General features: G+C 42.3%; 1 protein-coding gene across 1 annotated transcript in view; it reads right to left on the bottom strand.

Annotated features, from left to right (window-relative positions):
* KCNU1 (potassium calcium-activated channel subfamily U member 1) overlaps positions 1 to 21,391 on the bottom strand; it is a 43,053-nt gene extending 21,662 nt beyond the window's left edge. The window contains exons 1-19 of the mRNA XM_085242927.1: positions 21,230 to 21,391; positions 19,393 to 19,509; positions 18,825 to 18,886; positions 17,000 to 17,090; positions 16,134 to 16,245; positions 15,459 to 15,534; positions 14,936 to 15,011; positions 14,423 to 14,593; positions 13,921 to 14,012; positions 13,207 to 13,317; positions 12,250 to 12,355; positions 11,130 to 11,212; positions 10,455 to 10,524; positions 9,895 to 10,050; positions 8,457 to 8,569; positions 8,288 to 8,356; positions 7,166 to 7,255; positions 6,932 to 7,032; positions 3,794 to 3,890 (exon numbers count right to left, since the gene is read on the bottom strand). Coding sequence (XP_085099053.1) covers positions 3,794 to 3,890; positions 6,932 to 7,032; positions 7,166 to 7,255; positions 8,288 to 8,356; positions 8,457 to 8,569; positions 9,895 to 10,050; positions 10,455 to 10,524; positions 11,130 to 11,212; positions 12,250 to 12,355; positions 13,207 to 13,317; positions 13,921 to 14,012; positions 14,423 to 14,593; positions 14,936 to 15,011; positions 15,459 to 15,534; positions 16,134 to 16,245; positions 17,000 to 17,090; positions 18,825 to 18,886; positions 19,393 to 19,509; positions 21,230 to 21,391 — 1,955 coding nt within the window. The remainder of the gene's footprint in view (positions 1 to 3,793; positions 3,891 to 6,931; positions 7,033 to 7,165; positions 7,256 to 8,287; positions 8,357 to 8,456; positions 8,570 to 9,894; positions 10,051 to 10,454; positions 10,525 to 11,129; positions 11,213 to 12,249; positions 12,356 to 13,206; positions 13,318 to 13,920; positions 14,013 to 14,422; positions 14,594 to 14,935; positions 15,012 to 15,458; positions 15,535 to 16,133; positions 16,246 to 16,999; positions 17,091 to 18,824; positions 18,887 to 19,392; positions 19,510 to 21,229) is intronic.
* Between the last annotated feature and the right edge of the window lie 335 nt (positions 21,392 to 21,726).

The raw sequence follows: 21,726 nt of genomic DNA, 5'->3' as shown, positions 1-21,726 counted from the left end.
TTCATTTCTGACAGCGATATATAATGTAAGGCTATAAAAACTTGAAAAATAATGCAACATAAAAAGGGATTGACTCGGCTCCAAGAGGCCATAAACGGTAACAAATACCATTGTATGATTTATTTCATGCTGTAATCTTTACAGTAAGTCATCTTTCAGACATTTCCTTGTGACAGGTTTTAATAATATTAATGCCCAGAGCAATCCAAATCATCGCCAATAGACATATTTATCAAGCTGCCAATCCAAGTAAATGAAATTCTATAAGCAATAATGTAACATGTTTAAAGGAAGCTAATAAAACAAGTCAGGAGAGAAATATTACTGCAAAGTATTCTCTCTCTAATCCGACCCTGGATTTTATACAGCCGTAATGCAAATCTTTCCCTCCGTGATTTATCGCTCCAAAAATACCAATGACCTTTTTGGGAGCTCCTGCACAGCCCTTCTCACACATTTATAAAGGCTGTGATGCATTCTGCCAGATTAGCTGAGCTGGAGCACTCAGCATTACTGCTTTGTTTTGAGCTGCCTTTGGTTTGGGGAGTGATGGGCAGCGTCAGAGTGGGATCTTAAGTCTTAAAGATTTATTTGGCACTGACAAGCCCTAACATAGGCTTGGCAACTCAGCGGGTATTTATTAGCAATTATCCTGGCAGTAGATAAATTACAATTAAGATGGAGCTAAAACTTGTTTCTTTAGCCTGGGTTCCCCTTTAATCTAATTCAGTTTTTATTAATCCTTCGCCTGGCTGAAGCGCTTTTACACCGAGACAAAAGGGAAGGAGAAGCTGCAGAGTTGCACACGCGGAGCCTTGCTCACAAACACCCTTTTATGCCTCACCAGAAACTGAACAGGAATGAAAAACGAGAGTCAACAATTCAGCAGAACATACACCATTCAATTTGCCATGCCTTAGGCAAGGCTGCGGAGGAGCCATGAGTAGTAAAGCAAAGTGCATCGATGCCCCATAAGCATGGAAGGAGCCTGGGGAGTTCTCCATGCATTCCTTCTGGATGAACTTCGTAGCTCAACCAGTCCTCATCCTCTTGTTTTGTGGTTTTTTGTTTGTTTTTCTTGGTTATTGTTGTCACCGTGTTCAGTATTGGTTTATGACTTACTATTTTCTTAATGATTAAGTTCTTTCCCTGATCTGATGATTTCCAATGAGAAAGAAAAAGAAGAGTGGGCATGGGCATAGGGTGCACAGTGCTGAGGGAGATATCTGTCACTATAACATCCTACAACACCAGAAATATCACCGAGACACCAATGAAATGGGTTTTGAGTCTGATAAGAGGCCAGGTCCAATTCTTTCTCACTGCACTCCACCGCATTTCCCTGAATTACGGTTTGATTAAATTTTTCATTGACCAGCTCATACGTAAACCCTTCTCAACCTTAGATGCAAAATTCCGATTTTTTAAACAGAAATTAAGTATTTAGCAAGTATTTATCCCAACAGAAAAGTATTTTCAAGTGGGCCCACAAAGGGATGTCCAAAGTCATTCTGAGAGCACTGCCTGCTGGGCACAGCAATCCCTTGCCTGTACATCTCAGGGACTTGTGTTCAAGTCCCCATCCTCTCTGCATCACGCTGTGGTTTGCCATCCTAAATCAAACAGAGCAGAGATTTGAACTTGGAGCTCCCCTTGGCCACTGTCCCAGCCATCCTAATTTGGATAAGAAGGGTCAGTGTTAGCTTTTCTATTAGCAGAACACCCCGGGTGGAAAAGCTCGCCTTAATCTGAAAATGGGCAATTGCATCCGATTCTAAATTGGGTTTTAATAATAGTAAAAAATGACTTGGGGTAGATTTGAGAGCTGTAATGGTATGAGGGGTCGGCTCCAAACAGCTGTGTTTTGCACTGAGTTTTCCTCTCTGATTTTTGAGACCTCACTTCACCTTTCCCTCCTTCCCTTCACCACTGTTTAAGGCAGAAATCCTTTTAACGGTGCACACATCCAACATCCAGCCCAACAGGGCTCCAGTAGAAGCCTCAAGGCACCACTGTAATACAAATAATAAATACTGCAACTAATAACAGTATGGTAAAATCCCCTCCCCAGGGAAGTGCTGGAAGACCATTCCCTGGCGTCACTTAAAACTAAATAGCAGAAAACATCCCAGCCCTGACTGGGGAGGATGTGGTGTCTTTTTGATATGGTGATGAGGGAGAATATCTGGATGGGGATGGGAACAATTATTTATCTGCACATTTGGCCGTTTCTTTAGGGGATTTCAGGATATCTCTTAGTAACAATTTTGTTCCTCACTGCTAAGCAGCAGCAGCAGCAGAAATCTCTGGGAAAATAAATAAATAAGAACTGCATAATCCCCAAGGTGTAATCCCAGAGTACGGAAACTCACTTCACTTAAATACCTCCCTCTGGCATAATTGACTTTTCATGCGCATGTTAATAATGGCATTTCAGCAGGTTGTGAAGGTTTGTTCTTCTCTCTCCCTTTGGTAAATTATGTTATTGGGCATGAGGAGGGGGAGGGCCGTGTTATAAATCTAATTATGCTTCCGTTTATATTTAACAAGTCAGCACAATCTGCTAGTATGTGTGTATGTATTTACCATGCAGTCCCAATATTTACAGCTGACCTAATTGGTTGTAGGACAGCAGCACTGAGCAACGTTTTATTGTCCTGATAGCATGTATGTGCTGGGGACAGCTGCTAAGATGCAAAGCTCTCCAGAGGACACCTTACAATCCTTGCCATACTGACATTTGCCTTTGCTGCTGAAGCACAAGATGGGATTTTGCAGGGAGGGGAGATATTATTTATTAAACCTCTTCAGTTCTACAGTGACTGCAAATTGCTCACAAGCAGAAACGAGGTAAGAAATACTGGTTTGTGCACCTCTTCCCCTGCTAAGTTCCCGTCTACTCACTGCAAATTCTAGCATGATGCTATTTGCCAATATGTCCTGTCACCTTCTCTAGTGGATGTAGGAAAAGCGTAACAGCTTGCTGTCACTGACAGCTCAGTTTCAGACCATGATACTCTTCCTTATGCTGAATATAGCAGCTCAGGTTATGTGGAGTTCCAATGCAAGTCAAGTGGGACTGCTCAGCAAACTAAGTACACTGTAGCTAAAACATTGCAATTCACACCTCGACTCAGACAGAAGATGACTGCACTGACACTGCTCTGTGAAACCTGCTGGGAAATCAGATTCCTCCAGCCAGGAAGCGTTCAGATGGCATAGAAGGGACTCCTAGCATGCATTGCTGATGTTAGAGAACAAGGCTGTCGGGTGAGATTTCTCTTGGATCACCAATTGGCTTTAGAGCAAACCAGAGATTGTTACTCTTCCACGTTGCTGCCAACAGCACAATGCAATTAAGCATCTGAAGAACAAGCAAAACTCAGCGTTGGCTATTCACATTCCTACACCCAGTCACTCTTCTCTTCACCCTGCCCTCTTAAATAAACGTGTTCATGATTCCTCTGTGTTATTTTGCTTCCATCTAGAGTGCAGTAAGCACTTTGTTGAGGTGTACCAACCCCTCCTTTCACTTTTTCATTGTACCTCATATTGGTATCACAAGTTCATTGTATCTCATGTATACTTACAGGCTTTGACCTGCATTTGGATGCATAGAAATAGTTGTGCTTTCTAGACCGATCAATTAATCAAGATAGGGAGAAGCCATAAACCATCCACTAACAATAGCAGAAGAACTAGGAAACAGGCTGTTCCTGTTTCCCACACAGATTCTCAATGAGAAACTTCAGGAAATGCCCACTCAGCACTCACACAGCTTTACATTTCTTACCCATCAACAAATCTCTGAGGTGGAAAGACACTTAGGGACCTTGACTCTGCAGGCTCTCCATCCAAAACAAGCGATTCTCCATAGGATTTCAGTTTCTCTGGAAGAAAGGCAATGAAACAAAGTTGGGTTCCTACTGAATAGCCCTTGGTTGTACTTAGACTGTGTCTGCAAATGGCCATTCTACCATTTGAAGCTTCTGACGTGGCTTCCGAAATCTGGGCAAATGAGCTTTGAATTGGTTATTCACACAAGTGGTCAGAAATGCAGCGCTGCTATAAAATAATATTTCTATCTACTACATGCTGAATGGTCTTAAACGTGGTGAGAACATCCTCAATGCAGCATCTCATTCCAAAGGGGCTCCTTTTCTTTCTGAAGCACGGTTCTCTACATAGAGAAAAAAATTAGCCAGAGTGTAGGCAGAGTTCATCCTCACCACTGTACTGTCCTGGCTTGAAATTATTAATTAGTCTGTCCTCACGCTGTCTCTGAGAGTTGAAGCTGTTACAGCTGCAACCCTTTCCCAACAGGAAACCAAACTTCAGTAAGGCTGGGTGGCCTTCAGTCCCAGATTGAATCTGAGGAAACAGATCAAGAAAATGAGCTTGGGCTTCCCAAATCCTAGAACAGCAATTTAACAGCTGGAACATCTTTTCTCTGACATTTGATCGAGTCCTTTCTGGGCCATAATCTGAGGTCATGGGCCATTAAGACCAGCATTAGAACACCAGGCAGTGATTTGAAGATGTACAGCAGCACCCTCGGAGGTTTTTAAGCCCCTACCTGCACCTCCTGCTTTCTACAGTGATGCAGCAGGCTCAGAACACAAAAAGCTATTCCTTGCACACCCCTGGCCTGTATCTTGGTTGCTAATCTGCATTCCTCCTCTTATCAGCATTTGACAGGAGGCACAAAGCTTTTCATGTCACATGTGTCCAAACATGTCCAATGCATTCAGGTGGGGAAGGAAAGGGTGGACTGCAAGAACTTTCAGACATAGAGATCTCTATCTCACCAACTGACAGGTGAATCCTCTCATACCATCAGCTTCCTTGTTCGTTGCAGCTATTGCCAAAGCACACTAACCCAGATGGAGCTGTGAGTGATTCTAAACATACCCTGGCAGACAAAGGGACATCTCTGAATAGGCAATTTGTCAGCCTTAAGCTGTAGTTGTTCTGCACAGGTGTGCTGAACACAGGTGCATTTGGCCTTGGTAACAGGATAGCTCCTTCTACAGCCCTGAGTTGAACGAGGTGGGAGCTGGAAGGGCAGAGAGGGAGCTCTCCAAGGATGCCATGTGACACCCAATCAGTCCTGCTAGGTCAAGCTTCGTTAAAGTATCATAAGACAAGTCACAGAATAGAGATCCTTAACAGCCTGTCTTATATGGGCAGCAATAAGTAAATGTCTCCCAAAACAAGATATTTCATTTTGTTTTAACTTACAGCCCTTAAATAAGCCATTCACGCTTGTTGAAATAGCAACATGGTTGCTCCTTTAACTAAAGTTCACAGTCTCTGGCTCCTGTATTAGTTTCTTATTCATGACAGTGAACTCTATCTTCACCAGCTTCACCTCCCTGTTTCCAGGTATTGGAAGCATCCTCACCTGCACTAGCTGGGGGTCTCCTGCATCTAACCTCCATTAATTCCCTTCCTCCCACAGTGAGCCTGGAGGCATCCAGGACACGAAGGACCACTTCAACTGGGTTATATTGAGAAGGGAGGAATCAATCAAAGTGACTACAGTTAAGCTCCAATCCATCTGGAATCCTGGAGAAAACTGATGGCAAGGTCTTCTGGCTGGCAAAAGTCCTGATCCAGCTCAGGCAGCCATCCTCTCTACTGCATATCTGGTGCAGAACTGCAGGTTTGCAATCAACTGCCCCTTACTAATACGTATCCTGAAATGCATTCTTGTCCTTTTAAAACCTAAGCTTGCCTAGGAAACCAGGATAAAACCACCCAGGTGGAGAGAGTTCCCACAGCATTGATGTATTTCTACTCCTCTGACACTGACTTTTATTAAGATGTCTTTTACACTTAAAGAAATCTCTTTTCTGGGAGGTAGATGGCTTTCAGGGACCTCAGCTGCATCTAAGCTGATAAGTGTGTGGGACTGAAAATGGGCTCCAGCTTCCCTTCCTACATGACATTACTACACGGAGTCCTCCAGGTGTCAGTATGTTTGTGCTCGCTGCGTGAATGAGTTCTGCCTTCATCCCTGCCATCTGCAGCTCGGAGGCATGTTTTGTAATGGGGCTTGGCTGCCATCTGCTGTTTAAATTATTTGCAAGGGTTAGAAACGAGCAGAAGTCCGTGCGTGCCCACGTGTGATGGAAAGCTCGTTCTCAACTCTTTAAACCAAAAGCACCATCTCCACGGAGGGGAAAAATTCACAAGTGGGCATAGATGTGCAATTTGGCCTTTCGTGCCTCACACTGCTGCAGTTAAACATAAATCAGAGGCCACATTTTCTGCTTCAGCAGAAACCCAAACCAAAGCAAAGCCTAGGAATTCCCTGAAAGTGGAGTTTGAGGTGATGAAAGCACACGATGCTCTGCTTTGGGTCAGATGTTACGATCAAACTGTTCTCTCAGTTTGCAGAGCAAACACCCTCAGATGCTGCCACATTCCTTACACAAACCCCACAACGTTTTTCTGACTTCACATTTCATGTTCCCTGTTCTCACAATGGCCAGGACATAGATGCACAATTTCTTTGACCAAAAAACTGGGCACAGAGCTCTTGTTTCATCCAGCTGTACCTTTTGCTTCGACTATACATATACTAATGAGATGTTTGCTTTGGTCTCTGCAGTTAAAAACCTGCACACTGTGATAAACCTGTTAATAATTAAGGTGAAAATCCTCACCGGTGTATTTTGTCCTGTTCTCTTTTAGCCAAGAAGCTTTGACTCTTAAAGCAGAGCACAAAGAAGCCTTTAAAGCACTACCTGTAAGATTTATTAGTGTAACCAGAAAGATCCTTGTTTTACCAGATAAGGGCTGTTCCAACCTGTTCTTATTCTTAGTATCCTCATTAACTGTGATAAGTAGTTAATAAATATACAATTAACAGATATTGATTCGGCCCTTTTAAAAGTCAGAAATGGACTTAAAACAACCAACACACCTGAGAAAGTTTTTGAGTGAAGTTTGCTTCCACACTGACATTTCTCAATCTGCTCTGGATCCTGGATGTCACCGTGACAAACTCTGCAATAGAAATGTGCCCTGGGAAACAGAAGTGAATCAGGAAGAAATGAATTATGCTTTACTGATCAGATAATAAATGCACTTGTCTGCTCCTGAAACTATTTTTTGTTCTAGAAGTTTTTCTCCACAAAACAGTAATAAAGCACCTTACCTTTTGACTTCTGCAAGAGAATGAGCAATAAAAAAGCCCATTGTATTCTGGCAAAGCTTTATCTGTGGAGATGGATTGATCAGGATGGCACTGTGTGGAGAAACCATACAAAGAGTAATGATGGCTTGCCTGACATTAACCACCTCTGCTGTGGGAATTCAGACTGGATGATCATAGCAGCCCCCTCCCACCTTAGCTTCTTCTTTTAATTCCCTTTGTTATAACTTCTAGGAGCCGTGTGAGTTTCTTTTTCCCCTCCTGCTTTCTCTTTCCATCATTCTATTTTCATCCAGGCAACATATGAGCTCAAGGTACATTAGATGGAGCTATGGCCTGTTTTCCATTAGCACTGAGCACCTCCAGCATGCACTGTCTTCTCTCAGCATAGGGTTCATTCACTAGCAGAGGAGTCCCAACCTATTTCTCACAGCAGTGGTTCCCTACAACTCCTTTGTTTTCAGAGTTTCTATTCTACAGCCATTTCCTTTATAAAAGTGGAAAGAGTAATAATTGCACTCAATAGTCTGCATTTTCTGGATGATTTCTCAAGCTTTGTAAAGATCTATGGCACTCATTTACTCCCCTTTCTGAACTAGTTCCAGCTCCCCCATTAGGATGTCTTGTATTTCATCATTAGAACAGACAGAGAGTGTTATCTGGCCTGGGACCAGATCAGCTTCAGACAGCAAAAGCTCTGCTGCCAGCATTGACAAATTATCCCTTTATGACAATGCTTTATAGCATTTAGGAGTTAAAATTCATGTGTTAAAAAAAAAAAAAAAAAAACATGAGAAGGCGTTTCTATTTTCCATGAAAATGCTTGTTTTGTCCCAAATCAAAGGGAGATCTATGATGGTTATGCTGACTGTGTGTGGAACAGAAGGTGAGAATCCCCCATCTCTTGTTTGATTATCTGTGAGAAAAAGGGAGGCAAAATATGGTAAAATTCACCCTGGCATGTAAGCAACCAGGAATCACATCCTTACCCCATATAACAATTAGTGTGCATAGGAAAAGAAGAGGTGCATAAAGTCTGTGCAGAGCTGGGAGCAAACCTGAGTTTTTTGGAAAGCATCAGTTTGGAATTTTGACTTCTTATTTAGAGAGAATCCCCCCAATTACCTCTCTCCTCGAGTGCCATATTTGAGCTCAATCCCCAAGAGGATAAGGTTCAGTTTTACAAAGCACAGCCTGGAGAAAGAGAACAAGTCAGCCACGCTATCAGCCTGCACTGAGGAAAGGTACATCTGGAAGGAAATAACAGAAAAATGTCCACATCTGTACCACATACCGACAAACCTCTATAAAAGTCATGTCTGCAAAGTCGTTGGAGAGCTGAAGAGCCATGACTTTGTAGTCTTTGTCTCCCAGAAGCATCTTGTCCTTCAGATGTTTTCTCTTTGTCTGAAAGAATCGATCATAAAGATGATGTATTTATTCAAGGCAAAGAGAGTAGGATGTGTAACCTAACACTGGGACATTGCTCCAATACCACATGATATCACATCAAAGGCCCTCGGTTACTGGCAGCAGAAAGACATCTGCTGTACGTTGTCAGAAACAATATTAGGGTTCGTATACAACAGACCAGGGAAGGTCTTGACTCTTCTGGACACTTCCAATTCATATTTATAGAATCATAGAAAAGCTTGGGTTGAAAAGGACCACAATGATCATTTAGTTTCAAACCCTCTATCATGGGTAGGGCTGCCAACCAGCAGACCAGGCTGCCCAGAGCCACATCCAGCCTGGCCTTGAATGCCTCCAGGTTTGGGGCATCCAAAGCCTCCTTGGGCAACCTGTTCCAGTGCCTCACCACCCTCTGGGTGAAAAACTTCCTCCTAATATCCAACCTAAACCTCCCCTGTCTCAGTTTAAAACCATTCCCTCTTATTACCATTGAAGAACAGGTGTCAACACAGCAATCAAAGTAACATGGTCATTTTATGACTGCAAAGTATTGGGAATCCATTACTGGAGGAAAGTGAGGCTTTATTTTTTGCAATTATTTGGGTCTTATGTGTGCCAGCTATAACTGCAGGAAAGCTGCGATGGTCTGATGAGCAGTGAAGGCCTACTCTGGGCTCAGCACCTCTCAGTGCCTTTTTCTTTGCTCCTCAAGGTAGCAGTGTGACTGAGAAAGGTTTGTTTATGTCAAAGGAACATCCTGCTACTGACAGCTCCTTTGGCTTCTATACCACCACTCATTACTTCACCATTCTCTTGGCATGTGAATGCCTTCCGCATACAACTTAATAGGCTGTTAAGAGTTTCCAAACAAAAATTATTTGATGGACTTTTTAGTTGAGAAAAGCATCACATCAAGAGTTGGCTGAGTTTTCACAGTATGCCTTAAAAACTTCAAATAACAGCTTAGCTAACTTTGCTGTGACCCAGGGAAGCATTTGGACCTGAGAAACAGCGCATCTATCAAATAGCACTGTGACTACAAACAGCAGACCTACATAAAACTTCTATATTTATTCCACCCGATATTTATATGGTTTGCCCAAATAAATTCTGCAAATGAAAAGCCCCCGAATACAGGAACAGCAGTCCAATTTAATGTTTTGTCCTGGAGAGTGAAGTATCACACACAGCCACTAGGTGATAGCAAAAGCATTTCTGCTGCAGGACTGGCAGCCCTGAGGGCTGTTTGGGCAATTTCATGCCCAGCAGTCATGTTTGTACATTTTTTTTGCTTGTTTTAATCATGTCAAAGGATTTACCTCTGTATTCTCTTTCCCGATGAACAAACTGGTCAGGAGAGTGGACAAACCAGGAACCAGGCAGCTCTGTGCCATGAAGCCCAACTTCAGCTCAGCAAAGCAGATGATGCTGTCTCCCATCCTCCAGTCCCAGTTGGGTATGTTTGGCAGGTATAACTGTTTCAGTGTAGGAAAGCAATTACAGATCAGCCCAGCAATGGACAAGGCCACTGTACCTGCACAATGATCCTCCTTGTCTTTCCTATATTTGTCATTGCACTTTTTTGACAATCCGTGCTGGAATAGACCAAGTCTAAAGCAGACTTCTGATTTTGAGGTTCTTTTGGTTTTGTCTTTCCTTTAAATGTTGAACGCACGTTTACTGACAGCTTTGACAAAAACAACAACGAAATGGTTGCTATTTATTTTTAACAGGGTTGAAAGATATTCCAGCTAGGTTAGTGGCTGTATGAGTAAGAGACATTGCACAATATCTCTGCCTTCTCCAAATAAGAGCCTTTGATTCCATTAAAGCCAGAATTCCAACTGTAACACCCTACTGAGACAGACCATGGTCATACCTTGTTACGGGACTGAATGATCTGTAAAATGACTCTTGTTTTGGGGTAGTGATTCTTGATTGACAGCACTCTGTATGAAAGATATAACTTCAGATTAATATGCTTCCTTCTGGCTACGACCCCTCATTTTTTCAAGTCCAGCTAAAGAAGTTGGACTTTCTGACCTGAATCTCCACTTCTGTAGATGCCCTACAAGTGGAAAGTAAAGATGATCCAGTTTGGAACTTGGACTTCTGAACTGATTCTGGGGGGTGAATACTACACCACCTGGGCCATCACATTCACAAAATCCAGTAGTACTACAAGAACTCATTTCAAGTCTGACTGGTACAAAAATGCTTAGAATATGAGACCTGACAGCTGAGCATAACTATTTCCAGAGTAAAACAGAGAGACTCCTTGACTGCTGATATTCAGGATAGCGAAGGAAATAATTACACTATATTTAGTAATATTATATTCTGTGCAAGACTGCACAGCTGCTACCTGTCTTAGCCCTTCAAAGCATCTGATAAAATCATAGCAGAAAGCAGTCAGTTGGCTTTCAGAGTTCTCCTGACAGAAAAAAAAAAAAAAAAAACTTGATGGGACAAATATGCTCTGCTGCCAGCTGCACTATCCGTGTCACTGTTAATATCAATCAGAGAATGAAAGCACTGGAGTATCTCATCCTACCTCATGATATTGGAAATGTCTTCAGTATAGGGTTCTGGAGCGCAAACATCTGCTAGAATGAGACAAGCATTTGCAGACTCCATCTGTATCCCACAGGAGAAAAGTTAAATCAGGGTTTAATCCCATATGAAGTACAACAATCTCTAACAGTGGCATGTGTCTTTAGTTAAAGACTTGCATAAGGTCATCGTGATCCTATTACTTTGGAGCTGTACACATGCCAGGATGTTTCAGCAGTGACACAGCTCCAATCAATCTTACAGTGTGTAATGTATGTTTGTATTTTCAAAGTGCTGGAACACATGAAATTTACGGTTTCTTGGGCTAACATCTTCCTAGAAGAGGTTACAAAAGCCAGACAGCAGAGCTGTGTTCTTCCCCAGCAAAGTCCATCCAATGCACTTCCAAGGGTCAGTATTTGGGCAGGTCAGAAGAAATCTTGCTCTGTCATCTAATTAATATTTGAGATCTATGGTGAAACTGATAACAAAAAAATAGTTCCATTTAGGGTAGAGTTCTTCTAGTCTTCTGGGAACCGGATGGAGATCCACCACTGAATTTCAGGTTACGAACCACCAGAAACCACAGTAAAGTTAAAGCCAATGGTGGGATTTTTTTGTTGGCTTCATTGTTTTTTTCTTTATGCCAAGTCCATTCCTCTCGCTTCTATTGGAATATTTTACTGACTCTTCAACATCTCAAAACACAAGGCCTCTTCTCTGGATGTTCACGGACGCGACTCAAACACGATGCACACTTGCAAGAAGAGGTAACTAAGGGCTATTGCAATAAGTTAGATCCTATTTCCAGAAATGCTGCTGCCCAAAATATCTCAGTTTTAAAACCAGTTGATCGCTTTGGCCTTGCCTTTATTTTTCATGGTTCAGCACTTGAAATACTTCTAGTCTGAAAAGTTTGTTATGCCCAATTCTCACATCTTCAGTTCCCAGGAGTGTTATATTGGTATGCAAAAGGTACCACTACAGAAAATGGAGCTGCTTGAAGTGTAAATCACAACATGAGCTGAGTAAAAGCAGCTGATGCATCCTTTCATAAGGGACAAGATTTTGACAAGACTGACACATCTACAAGAAAGGGCAAAAGATACAGAAGTTCTTACCCGAACTCTTTTCAGATCTTCAGAGTTCAGCGCGGAGCCATAAAAGAAAGAAGTGTAGGGTGAATAGCATTTGAACACAGCTTCCAGCTCAAGACTGGGAAGAGACCTATTCGGTATAAACAACAACAAGAAAGAAAAAAAATCCATCAATCTCTCATAATTATATGCTCTGCAGTTCTCCATTTCTCAGAGAAGCCATTTGCCGTAACTACTTACTGTTTAAAAGAGAGCTACAGGGATTTTGGCAGCTCAGCCAAAGCGCATAGTTTAGATTTTAATGAAAACAAGCTTTTATAAAACTTAACAGTCGTGAAAATGTTTCCTGGATTTTTTTTTTTTTTCTTTCTGTCTTCTGCTATTGCCATTAATTTTTCATGAGTGTCATTCCATGCAACTGTAATTGCACGGCTCACTGTTACTGCACAGAGTCAGGAAATGACACTTCCCAGGGCTTCACTCTGCATTCTGTGCTCAAAAGGAACTGCTGATCTTCAACCTTCTCTCCAACTCAACTGTTATTTTCCTACCCAGTGTATACAAACTGTATTTCACCCGGGAACTTTGGTAACGTTCTCTTCTATGATGTATTGTAAAACTCGCATTGTGCATTGATCTCAGCAACGAAGCAAATCCCATAGGAAGGTATCCAGCCTTGGTTTAAAGATGGGTTAGAAAATCCCCCCATTCTCTAATGATTTATTTCAGTAATTATTAATCACTTCACTTCTCCAAATGTACGCCTTGTTTCCAGCTCCAGTTTGCTCAGCTTTAGACTCTAATCATTAGTCTTTATTATTGGCCATCCTTTCTAGCTTTTTTTGTTGCTGTTCTAATTTGTTTTGATCATCAGGTAATCAACTACATAACGTTGCCTTCCTTTAATGTCAGACCTCCCACCTTTCCCCTGAGAGATCAGGAAGTCCAAGAGGAAGAACTCCAAGAAATACGAATACTTACTCTCCCAGAAAAAGGATTTCTGTGCAAACATTCCCTTCGTCCTGAAGCAAAAAGTCTTGCAGGAAAGTAGTAACGCTCTTCAGAGTGACATTACCACAGACAACAATATAGCTAGAAGAAGAACCAAGGAAGATTTGACACTTGGAAAACAGCAGTGGTTGTAGCAGGTCTGACACTGTATGACACAATCTGCTTGTAGTATATTAAACACATTGATGAAGCAGAACCAGGGTTTGTATCTTTGGTTTGAAGATAATTTCACCCATTGTGGATACAGACTTCAGGAGTCATTTTGGAACTGTGTTAAGAAGTGGTGAACGGTGGAGATCTGATGAGTGAAAAGTCGTAAAAGGAACGGTATGAGATCTAAAAATTGTACCTAATTTTCTGGCTCTGTGAGTGGTGAAGGAAAAACAACAACAAAAACAAACACACAGAACCTCTATCACACAGATAGCTAAAAATCAGCAAGGAGATAGACCTCCTCAATCTCTAAGTGAGGCTGCCATGTCGTCTATATTTCCTCTTCCTTTGAAAACCAAACCCACACTAATGAACACTGCTGAGGAGGTTTATTTGGACACATTTGAGGTAAAGAACAATGGAGAGTAAGTTCCAGGATTTGATTTAAGCTACTATAGGAATTTCTTATGAGCTGGTTCCCAACCTAGAAAGAGGGCTAGTTTTTATTTTCCAAGGAGTCACCATACTTACTTTTTCCCACTCATCACTTCGTAGGAGGATTTGTAACTTTTACGGCTTTGAACAATTTCCAAAACTTCAGGAATGAAATTTGCAAACAGGACCTAAGGCATCAAGAAATACCACCTTTTTCAGAGCCAATTCTGTATCTCCTAATCGTGATAAATTAATTCAAGAGAATTATATTACGTGAAACAACAGCTACAAATTTACTTTGGATTCCTAAAAGTCGCTGGCAGGGATGTATATCCCAGTGACAATGGATTTATGCTGGTGATAGACTTGGATTCATCTTGCCCAGTATTTTGGCTCTAGCCAGGAAAAAAAGTGTACCAGAAGCCCTGCCAGCTCTTAGGAAATTACTCTATAGCCATGCCAGTAAGGACTTAATGTTAAAGCTGTTTTTGCTCATTGATGCCTAATCCGTACCTGGAACCCCTCAAAGCTTTGCTGACAGCCCCGTTCATTCCTGCCCCCAGCTGCCATTTTCAGAAAAGAAAAATAGGTTTCTCACCAAGCCACCAATAATGAAGAAAAAAATGAAGGCTCGACCCAAGGCTGTTTGAACCACAATATCACCATAGCCAACGGTGGACATTGTCACCATGATGAGGTACATGCACCTGAAGTAGGTGATGGGCTGGGAATTTACAGGCTGGACCCAAGGATCTCCATTGTTTTCTACCTGTCCAGGGCAGAGAAAAGAGGAGAAAAAAGTTTAGAGAGGTTTTGGTTCAAGTCCATCTCCCATCTAAAACTATTTGATTAAAAAACTGCACTCATTTTTTTTTATTGCAAAGTGATCCATTACCACAGAGGGGAGTGGTGCTGCATCAGTGCCTCCAAATCTGGCAACATATGCAAGTAAACTCTGCTGGCTTAAGTCATGCTTTGTTTTACAACCAATTTGTTCTCTCTCCCTCTCCAAAGAGAACGCTGCATTCATTACAGAAAACAGAAACCCAAATCTTGCATCGCCATACTGATTTAAGATGACAAGGAAGAACATACAGCTGATGGTACATACCAGGTGAACAAATCCTGCAGCTGTGAGCCACGTGCTGATAAACACAGCAAAGAGCTTGGAGAGCTTGATGGAGTAACTGGAGATGGGAAGACAGAATGCCTGGGATGTTAAACACGTAACACAGCACTGGCAGTGGTTAAAGCCTCCTACAGCTCTGCTCAATGAAGTATTCTCTAGTAACAGTAACTGCACAGGAAGGATTTAGAGTCAGAAAAAGTCTCCCTACATCCAAGCCCTTTCTATCACAGGCAACATGGCAGGCAATACCATTTTTCACATTTATCTGTCTTCAAAAGCTTTAAGACGTCTTGATTTATGACTTCCCCTTATCTCCATCCTCCCTCCAAGAATTTCACTGAGCTCATGGTGATAAATATTTTTGTTATTTCCAGTGTAAGATTACTGACGGTCAGCTTCTCCCCCATATGCAACACTCTCCCCCTTTGTTACCCAACCCAGCTAAAGCACAGACATCAGGGAGGAGGGTGGGCTTTGGAGGGTACCCAGCAGGGCTTTAACTCACTCATCCTTGGTGATCCTGAGGATCTGCAGTATGCGGGGAAGGTCCAACAACCTCAGTGCTCTCAAAAAACGCAGACCTGCAGAAAAGCAGGAAAGTCCATGAGAAAAAATAAACCCGTCTATACAAGTGGAGCATCTCCACGTATTCAGATACCCTCAACAATTCTTCAAACCTAGCAAGAGGGGATAACGTTGCTCTGTATTCAGAGCCTTTATAACACTGGATTTCCATTTATGTCCTCCAAGGCGCTTTGAATTATGAGAAAAATTAAGAAATGTGGTTTGTCCGAGCTGTAACCTGAAGGCTTGAGTGTCATAGAGGTCCACTGGACTACTGACACTAAGCATGCAAGAAAGCCATTCACAGAAATCAGGGTGCCACAGTTACATCCCCTCTGGGGTGGCTCCTCATCCTGTTGGTCAGGCACAGAGATTGTTGAGACTCTCAAAGCCACACAGACAGAATAGAGGCAGAGTTTGGTAATTCAGAAGTCCCACAAAATTAAAGGCTTTTTTAAAAAGAATTAAGGAATAATTTTGCTCCCAAGGAACAGTTTGGAACAATGAAAGAACAGACGGGCAGTAAAACCTCCCCAGGTCAAACCAGATTTGAAAGGAGTCTCTGTGTAGGATGCAGAACAAGTAAGGAAAGTGGGATCTCCAAGTCTTAACTTACCTAAGCAATTCTTCCTTAAGAGAGCAGAAACAAACACTGGAGGGATGGTGAAGAAATCCACGAGAGAATTCAGCTCAAGCCAGAATCTCAGTTTGTCATCAGCTGCTACAAACTGAAGATGAATCAAATCAAAGAGCATCAGTTCTGTGTGTGATCTTTGGCCTCATCAGAGCAAAAAAGGAGATCTCTGAGACAGAAATCCATTTTTGCTGTGTACTTCCTCCTGTCTAACTTTGTCTTCTGTGGACACCAACTTGATATTCCTGTTTTGCTTCAGGGCTGGAGCCCTGAGAGCACAATGATGGGTTGAACCCGGAGGTATAACAGTGCTTTCTTTCCCTTTCTCATCTGCCCCTTTCATCTCTTCTTCTAAGCTGCCTTTCTCTGTATACTGCTGCATCAGTAATAATAAATCACGAAAGCTCAGGACAGGTCAACACCACACCCTCAGCTATAAGAGAGAAAATCCCATTTTCTGGTGACTTGGCTAAAAATTCTAATGTCCAAAGCTACAATCAAAATGTATTCTACATTGATGTAACCAATGGCACCTTAACATGGTACACAGCCACATGATTTGTCCAAGAGAAGCTGAAGAGAGACCTGACCAATGGATTCAGTGCTCTAAAGACATGGACACAGACATGGCTGATGTGTGAGCTGGGAGATACTGCAGAAATGCTGGAAATAACCAGATTCCAAGGGGAGAACATAATTACAAGAAAAGGTGAAAAAAAAAAACAGAGTGGCTCTGAATTAAGCTAAAGCAATCCAACATTACATTACAGAGCATCTCTGTCCGTACAGGTAAACTGCTCCCAAATAGAGTCTGTTTGTAACTCACCTTTCCCATGCAGTGCACTTACCCGTAATCCAAAGTAAAAGACGAAGAAAGCATTGAAGAATTTATCCACATAAATGACTCTGTATGGAAAGGAGAATTGGAATTGCTCTGCTCTGAGGGGAAATCCAATGTCACAGACAGTGGGACAAAAGGTGAAAAGAGAAAACAGTGCGTTGGTTATACAGCAATATTTGACTTGAGTTCATATTTTGATTATGGAACACTGACTAAAGCAGAATTTAATCACATTCACAATTTTGTGTAATCTAAATTCCCACTTCCTTACTGAGTTATGGAACGGTAGGAGCGGGGTTTTTGTTAGCTTTAGTGAGCATGTTCAAACCGTGTTACTTATCTACCATGCAAATTCATTGGGAAGTTTGGATTTCACATATTCATAGAGTGTTCAAGCAAAAAAAAACCTCCTGTTCTCCAGGAAAGCCCTTTCACCTGTCTCACGTGGACTGCTTTACTCGTTTGTATTCCAAAACTGGGAGCTCCTGCAGTGATTTCTCATCCAACTGCTGCTGAACACGGAGTTCTATCTGCCAAGGGAGCAGCTGAAGCATCAAAGGGTTTCCAGCAAGTCTGTCAGGTTTGCTCATACTGCCCATTTAAACGTCTAGGCCAGCCCAGTGACCTTGCACAGAAGAGGTTCATAGAGCATGCAGTTGGTGTAGGAAATCAGGGGCAAAACCTGGCAGTGGAAAGCTGGAGGGATGAGCTTCTCCCACCAGCACCACCTGGTCCAGCAAAGGCTATTGGACTGAGTGCACCCAGTGACACTGCCTGCCCCAGGAAGGCCATCAGCTACATCTATCAATCGAGCCCTTTGAGACCCCTCTTCCTCCTCCACGCGGGGAAGATTTGAAAAGCAGAAACACAATTGAGGAGATCAGTCCCATAGGTCAGAGCCCAGGTGAACGCCTACTCTCACCTACAGGTGCAGTGCTATTCGTGGAAAGAATTCCATGTGAAAGGATTAACTGCCTGTTTATTCCTTAAATATAAACTCTTTCCCTTCTAAAGCCATTCCTAGCTGTTCGTCAGATTTATAATGCCTTGGCACTGAGCACAATATTGGATTGCTCTTGATGTATAATTCTGTTTCTCAGGTTTACCCCTGCTGACTGAATTCAGCTTAGAGTGCTCCACAGCTTTTATATTTTATTTATTTCATTTTATGATTCCATTTTATTTTTCCCACCCAAGCAAAGCACTGAGAACAATGCTCTGGCAAATTAAATCGATCAAAGGGTTTTACACATTAATATCTTTTTACCCCTAAGCACGTTCTATAAGATGTATGCATTTAGGTGAAGATTGGTAGAAGAAACGATGTGCTTTCTTAGACAGTTTTGTTATTTTACTCCCATCAAATTGTTTACAGAAACCTAGACTTTAGGGAAGAGCTCCATTCCCATTTGGGTACCAAACATAGATGGCTGGATGTTCAAACGAGGTTTGGGTAGAATGTGATGAGCTTTATTAAAAGCTTAGCATTCTCTAAATATTGCAATAGGAACAGCTGGGCTTTGAATATTTTGAAAATGTCTGTTTCAAAATGGGTTTGGGACCATTTTCAAAGCCTGTTTCCAGCTGTAGGACACAGTCACCTGTCTCACAGCTCTTCTGAAAATCCAAGCTTGAAGGCATAGACAAAAAACTACATATACCAACACCTGAACAGCTGTGACAGAAAGATACACGCTGTCACATAACAGCACCCATGGGCTCCACTATCTAATACCTGTGGCCAAAAAACAGCTCTAAGAAAACACACCAGCTTGGGTTTTCTACCATTTGTTTAAATAAGCTTTTGGGATAAACATCAGTGATGTACTTACTCAGTAAGATCAATAAAATAAATGATGAGCGTGCCAATGTTCAGAAGAAACACCAGTATCATCTGAAAACACACGTATTAAAAAGGATGTTATGAGGCTTATTCTGGTAGTAATACAGATTCCATCTAAAACACCTCTTTTATTGCCTGTCTGTGACTTACAGAAAGGCAGAAGGAACACAATTCAATTACCTGCACTCTACAACAACTCCAGGAAGGGCATTTTAGTGAGGCCTGCTCACGACGAACCAAAATCTCAACCAACACAAACCCACATTATCACATTGATTTGCTACTGCTGAGGGCTGCGTGCAGCTGACCCAGTGGTTCCCATCCAATTCCAGTGGCCTGGTTGTCCCTGTGAAATGCCAGGGAATCCACACGTGTGACTCATTCATCAAATTGGGATATACATGGTCTTCTTAGGAGGACTTTCTGAGTCATCTTCCAGACCAAATGTATTTGTAAGTGGAAGAAGTTTGAACTAGACCAAGTGAACTGCAAGTTCAGAAGGGCACGCATCCCTCAGTGCCTTGGAAGAGGAGCCCTGTGCTAAATGCTCTACTCACCAATACACGTCCCATGGAGGTCTGGGCTGATAGCATCATTTGCATCTGTGTAGAGAAGATTCTTATGTAGTAGACTGATCTTTGTTTCCTTTTGTGTGACCACCGGGCGTCTTTGTTCTAACAGAGAAACAAAGATTGTTATCCTTGGCCATGCTGTTTCCTAAGTCAGCTAAAAAAAAAACACAGCCAGCCACCAATCCGGAGAGAGAGAGAGGAGGAAAGAAGGAGGAAGGAAGGAGGAAGGAAGGAAGGAGGAAAGAAGGAGGAAGGAAGGAGGAAGGAAGGAGGAAGAAAGGAGGAAGGAAGGAGGAAGAAAGGAGGAAGGAAGGAGGAAGGAAGGAGGAAAGAAGGAGGAGCACGTCTCCCTTCAGCTAAGCACACCAGAATGCCATCTCCTCCCAGACTTCACAGAGGGCATGCTGTGCAGACATTCACTGTGATCTTCCCACCACAGTTGCACCATCATTTTATTAGTTGCATCAATGAATGCTGATTTTCATCAGCTTGAAGTGATTGCTTCATAACCTGAGCCTGAAAGGAAGAGGATAATAATGCCTCTCCACTACTTTCCCCACTCCTTCCCATATTATGCCAGTAGTGAACCCATTTATGTAGTTTTGATTGCGTTTTTCTTGCATAGCTTCAGCTAATTCTGATCAGCTTCTGCTCTGAGTACTTCTGTCTTCTCACAGATACAGTTATTGATAACCATAACAAATAACTAACATAGATTATTCAATGACAGAAAACCTGTAAACATGTACCAGTAAAAACATTGCTTATAATGGGAAATACTTCACTGGCCCTTCTTCTCAGTTTCCCAGGCAGCAGAGTCTGCAAAGAGCTGACACTTAAGAGCTAAACCCCACCTCTCCTCCAGCAGCCAAGAGAACAACAGAGAGTCAGGTTAATTTAACTTTTTGGCACACAGAGCTGCTTACTGCTTGCCAGCAGCACAGGTGTTCCCTTTATCTTCAGCCCATACAACCTGGGTGAGCTGGTGAGAACATCAAGTCCTCCCTTGGAAGTGATGGAGAGAAATGGGCTGTGACAGTTGTTGGAGGCAGCTTGAAGCAACACACAAAGAAAAAATTCTTCAGTCCTACAAATGGCACTGTAACCTGGTAAATAAGTGACCTGGATGTGTCATTTGAACATCCTGGTGTTATCTTCCAGAGCTATTAATACCTTCTTAAAGCTTCATAGTGCACATAGGGAGGACTGGGACAAAAGATCTGGTGGCGGATTTTTTTCAGCATGCTTCACCCCATTCTTGTCCACTTGTACTTGTCCCATCCTATCCCAATGTACTGAAAAACAGCTTCTTAGGGCAATTTTCCCAGTACTTCCAGTATACAGAGTGGGAAAACATACTGCTGAGAAATTACTTGACCATGTACATATTCCTCCTGTGCATTTGCATATAATAAACTTGTGTGTTTAAGAAATGGAAGTTGTATGCAAATGCAGGTAATTGTGATCATGATTAAAAGGCGAGCATTCTAGTGCTGTGTGCACCTGTGTTTATCTGCACATTCAGGAGCTGAGCTTTCTGTGTGTGTGTTTGTGCACCTAGCAATAGCTACATTAGCAAAAAACACCTTGCCCACTCCTCTTTCAAGGAGAACAAGAGTAATACACAAAGGCACCAACCTGCTCAAGTAATCTTCTTGAAAATAAAAGCAGTACGTTTGGGTTTTCCCAAACCCAACTCAATATGCCATGTCCAGTGCACTAAGACATGAGGAGTCCAAGCCAGTACTCCTTCCATATCAAATGCAATTCTTGAATTCTCACATCAACACACAGCATATGAAATAAGCCAAGACAGCTTTACCTTCACCTTTTTTCTCCAGATTTGCTTAAGGATGAATCTATAAATGCATCGAATTGACCTGAGAGCCAGAAGGGTAAACAGGCCTCCGAGGAAAACAAAAAGAGATGGAGAAATAAAAGCCAACTGAAAGCGCAGTGCACAGGTGAGGTCAGATTCTGCCATGTTATGTTCTGGTCCTGACCTTCTAGAACACAAACTACTCTTGTGATGCTGCAGTGACCCCAGTGTTCAGGCTGAGTTCTGGGGATGGCCACAGTGACAATGGGAGCTTCTGAATGGAGGTTCCCATTTGGCACCGTGTCTGTGCAGTGATATTACCAAGGTACTTTTTCTCTCTGGAATCTCTCAGTTTACAGAGCTGGCTCTCGCACAGACTCGCTGTATAAACATAAGTTGCTTATCCAGACCTGTGAAGTCTCACACATGGCACTCAAGACTCATCCATTCAGACCCCACTTCACGCTTCCTTTCACGAGCTGCAACACAGACATACTGCA

This window comes from Meleagris gallopavo, chromosome 24 (genome assembly GCF_905368555.1).
Source record: "Meleagris gallopavo chromosome 24, MGAL_WU_HG_1.1, whole genome shotgun sequence".
Taxonomy (NCBI): domain Eukaryota; kingdom Metazoa; phylum Chordata; class Aves; order Galliformes; family Phasianidae; genus Meleagris; species Meleagris gallopavo.
Note: the sequence above shows the minus strand (reverse complement) of the source record. Positions and strands in the feature narration are given on the sequence as shown.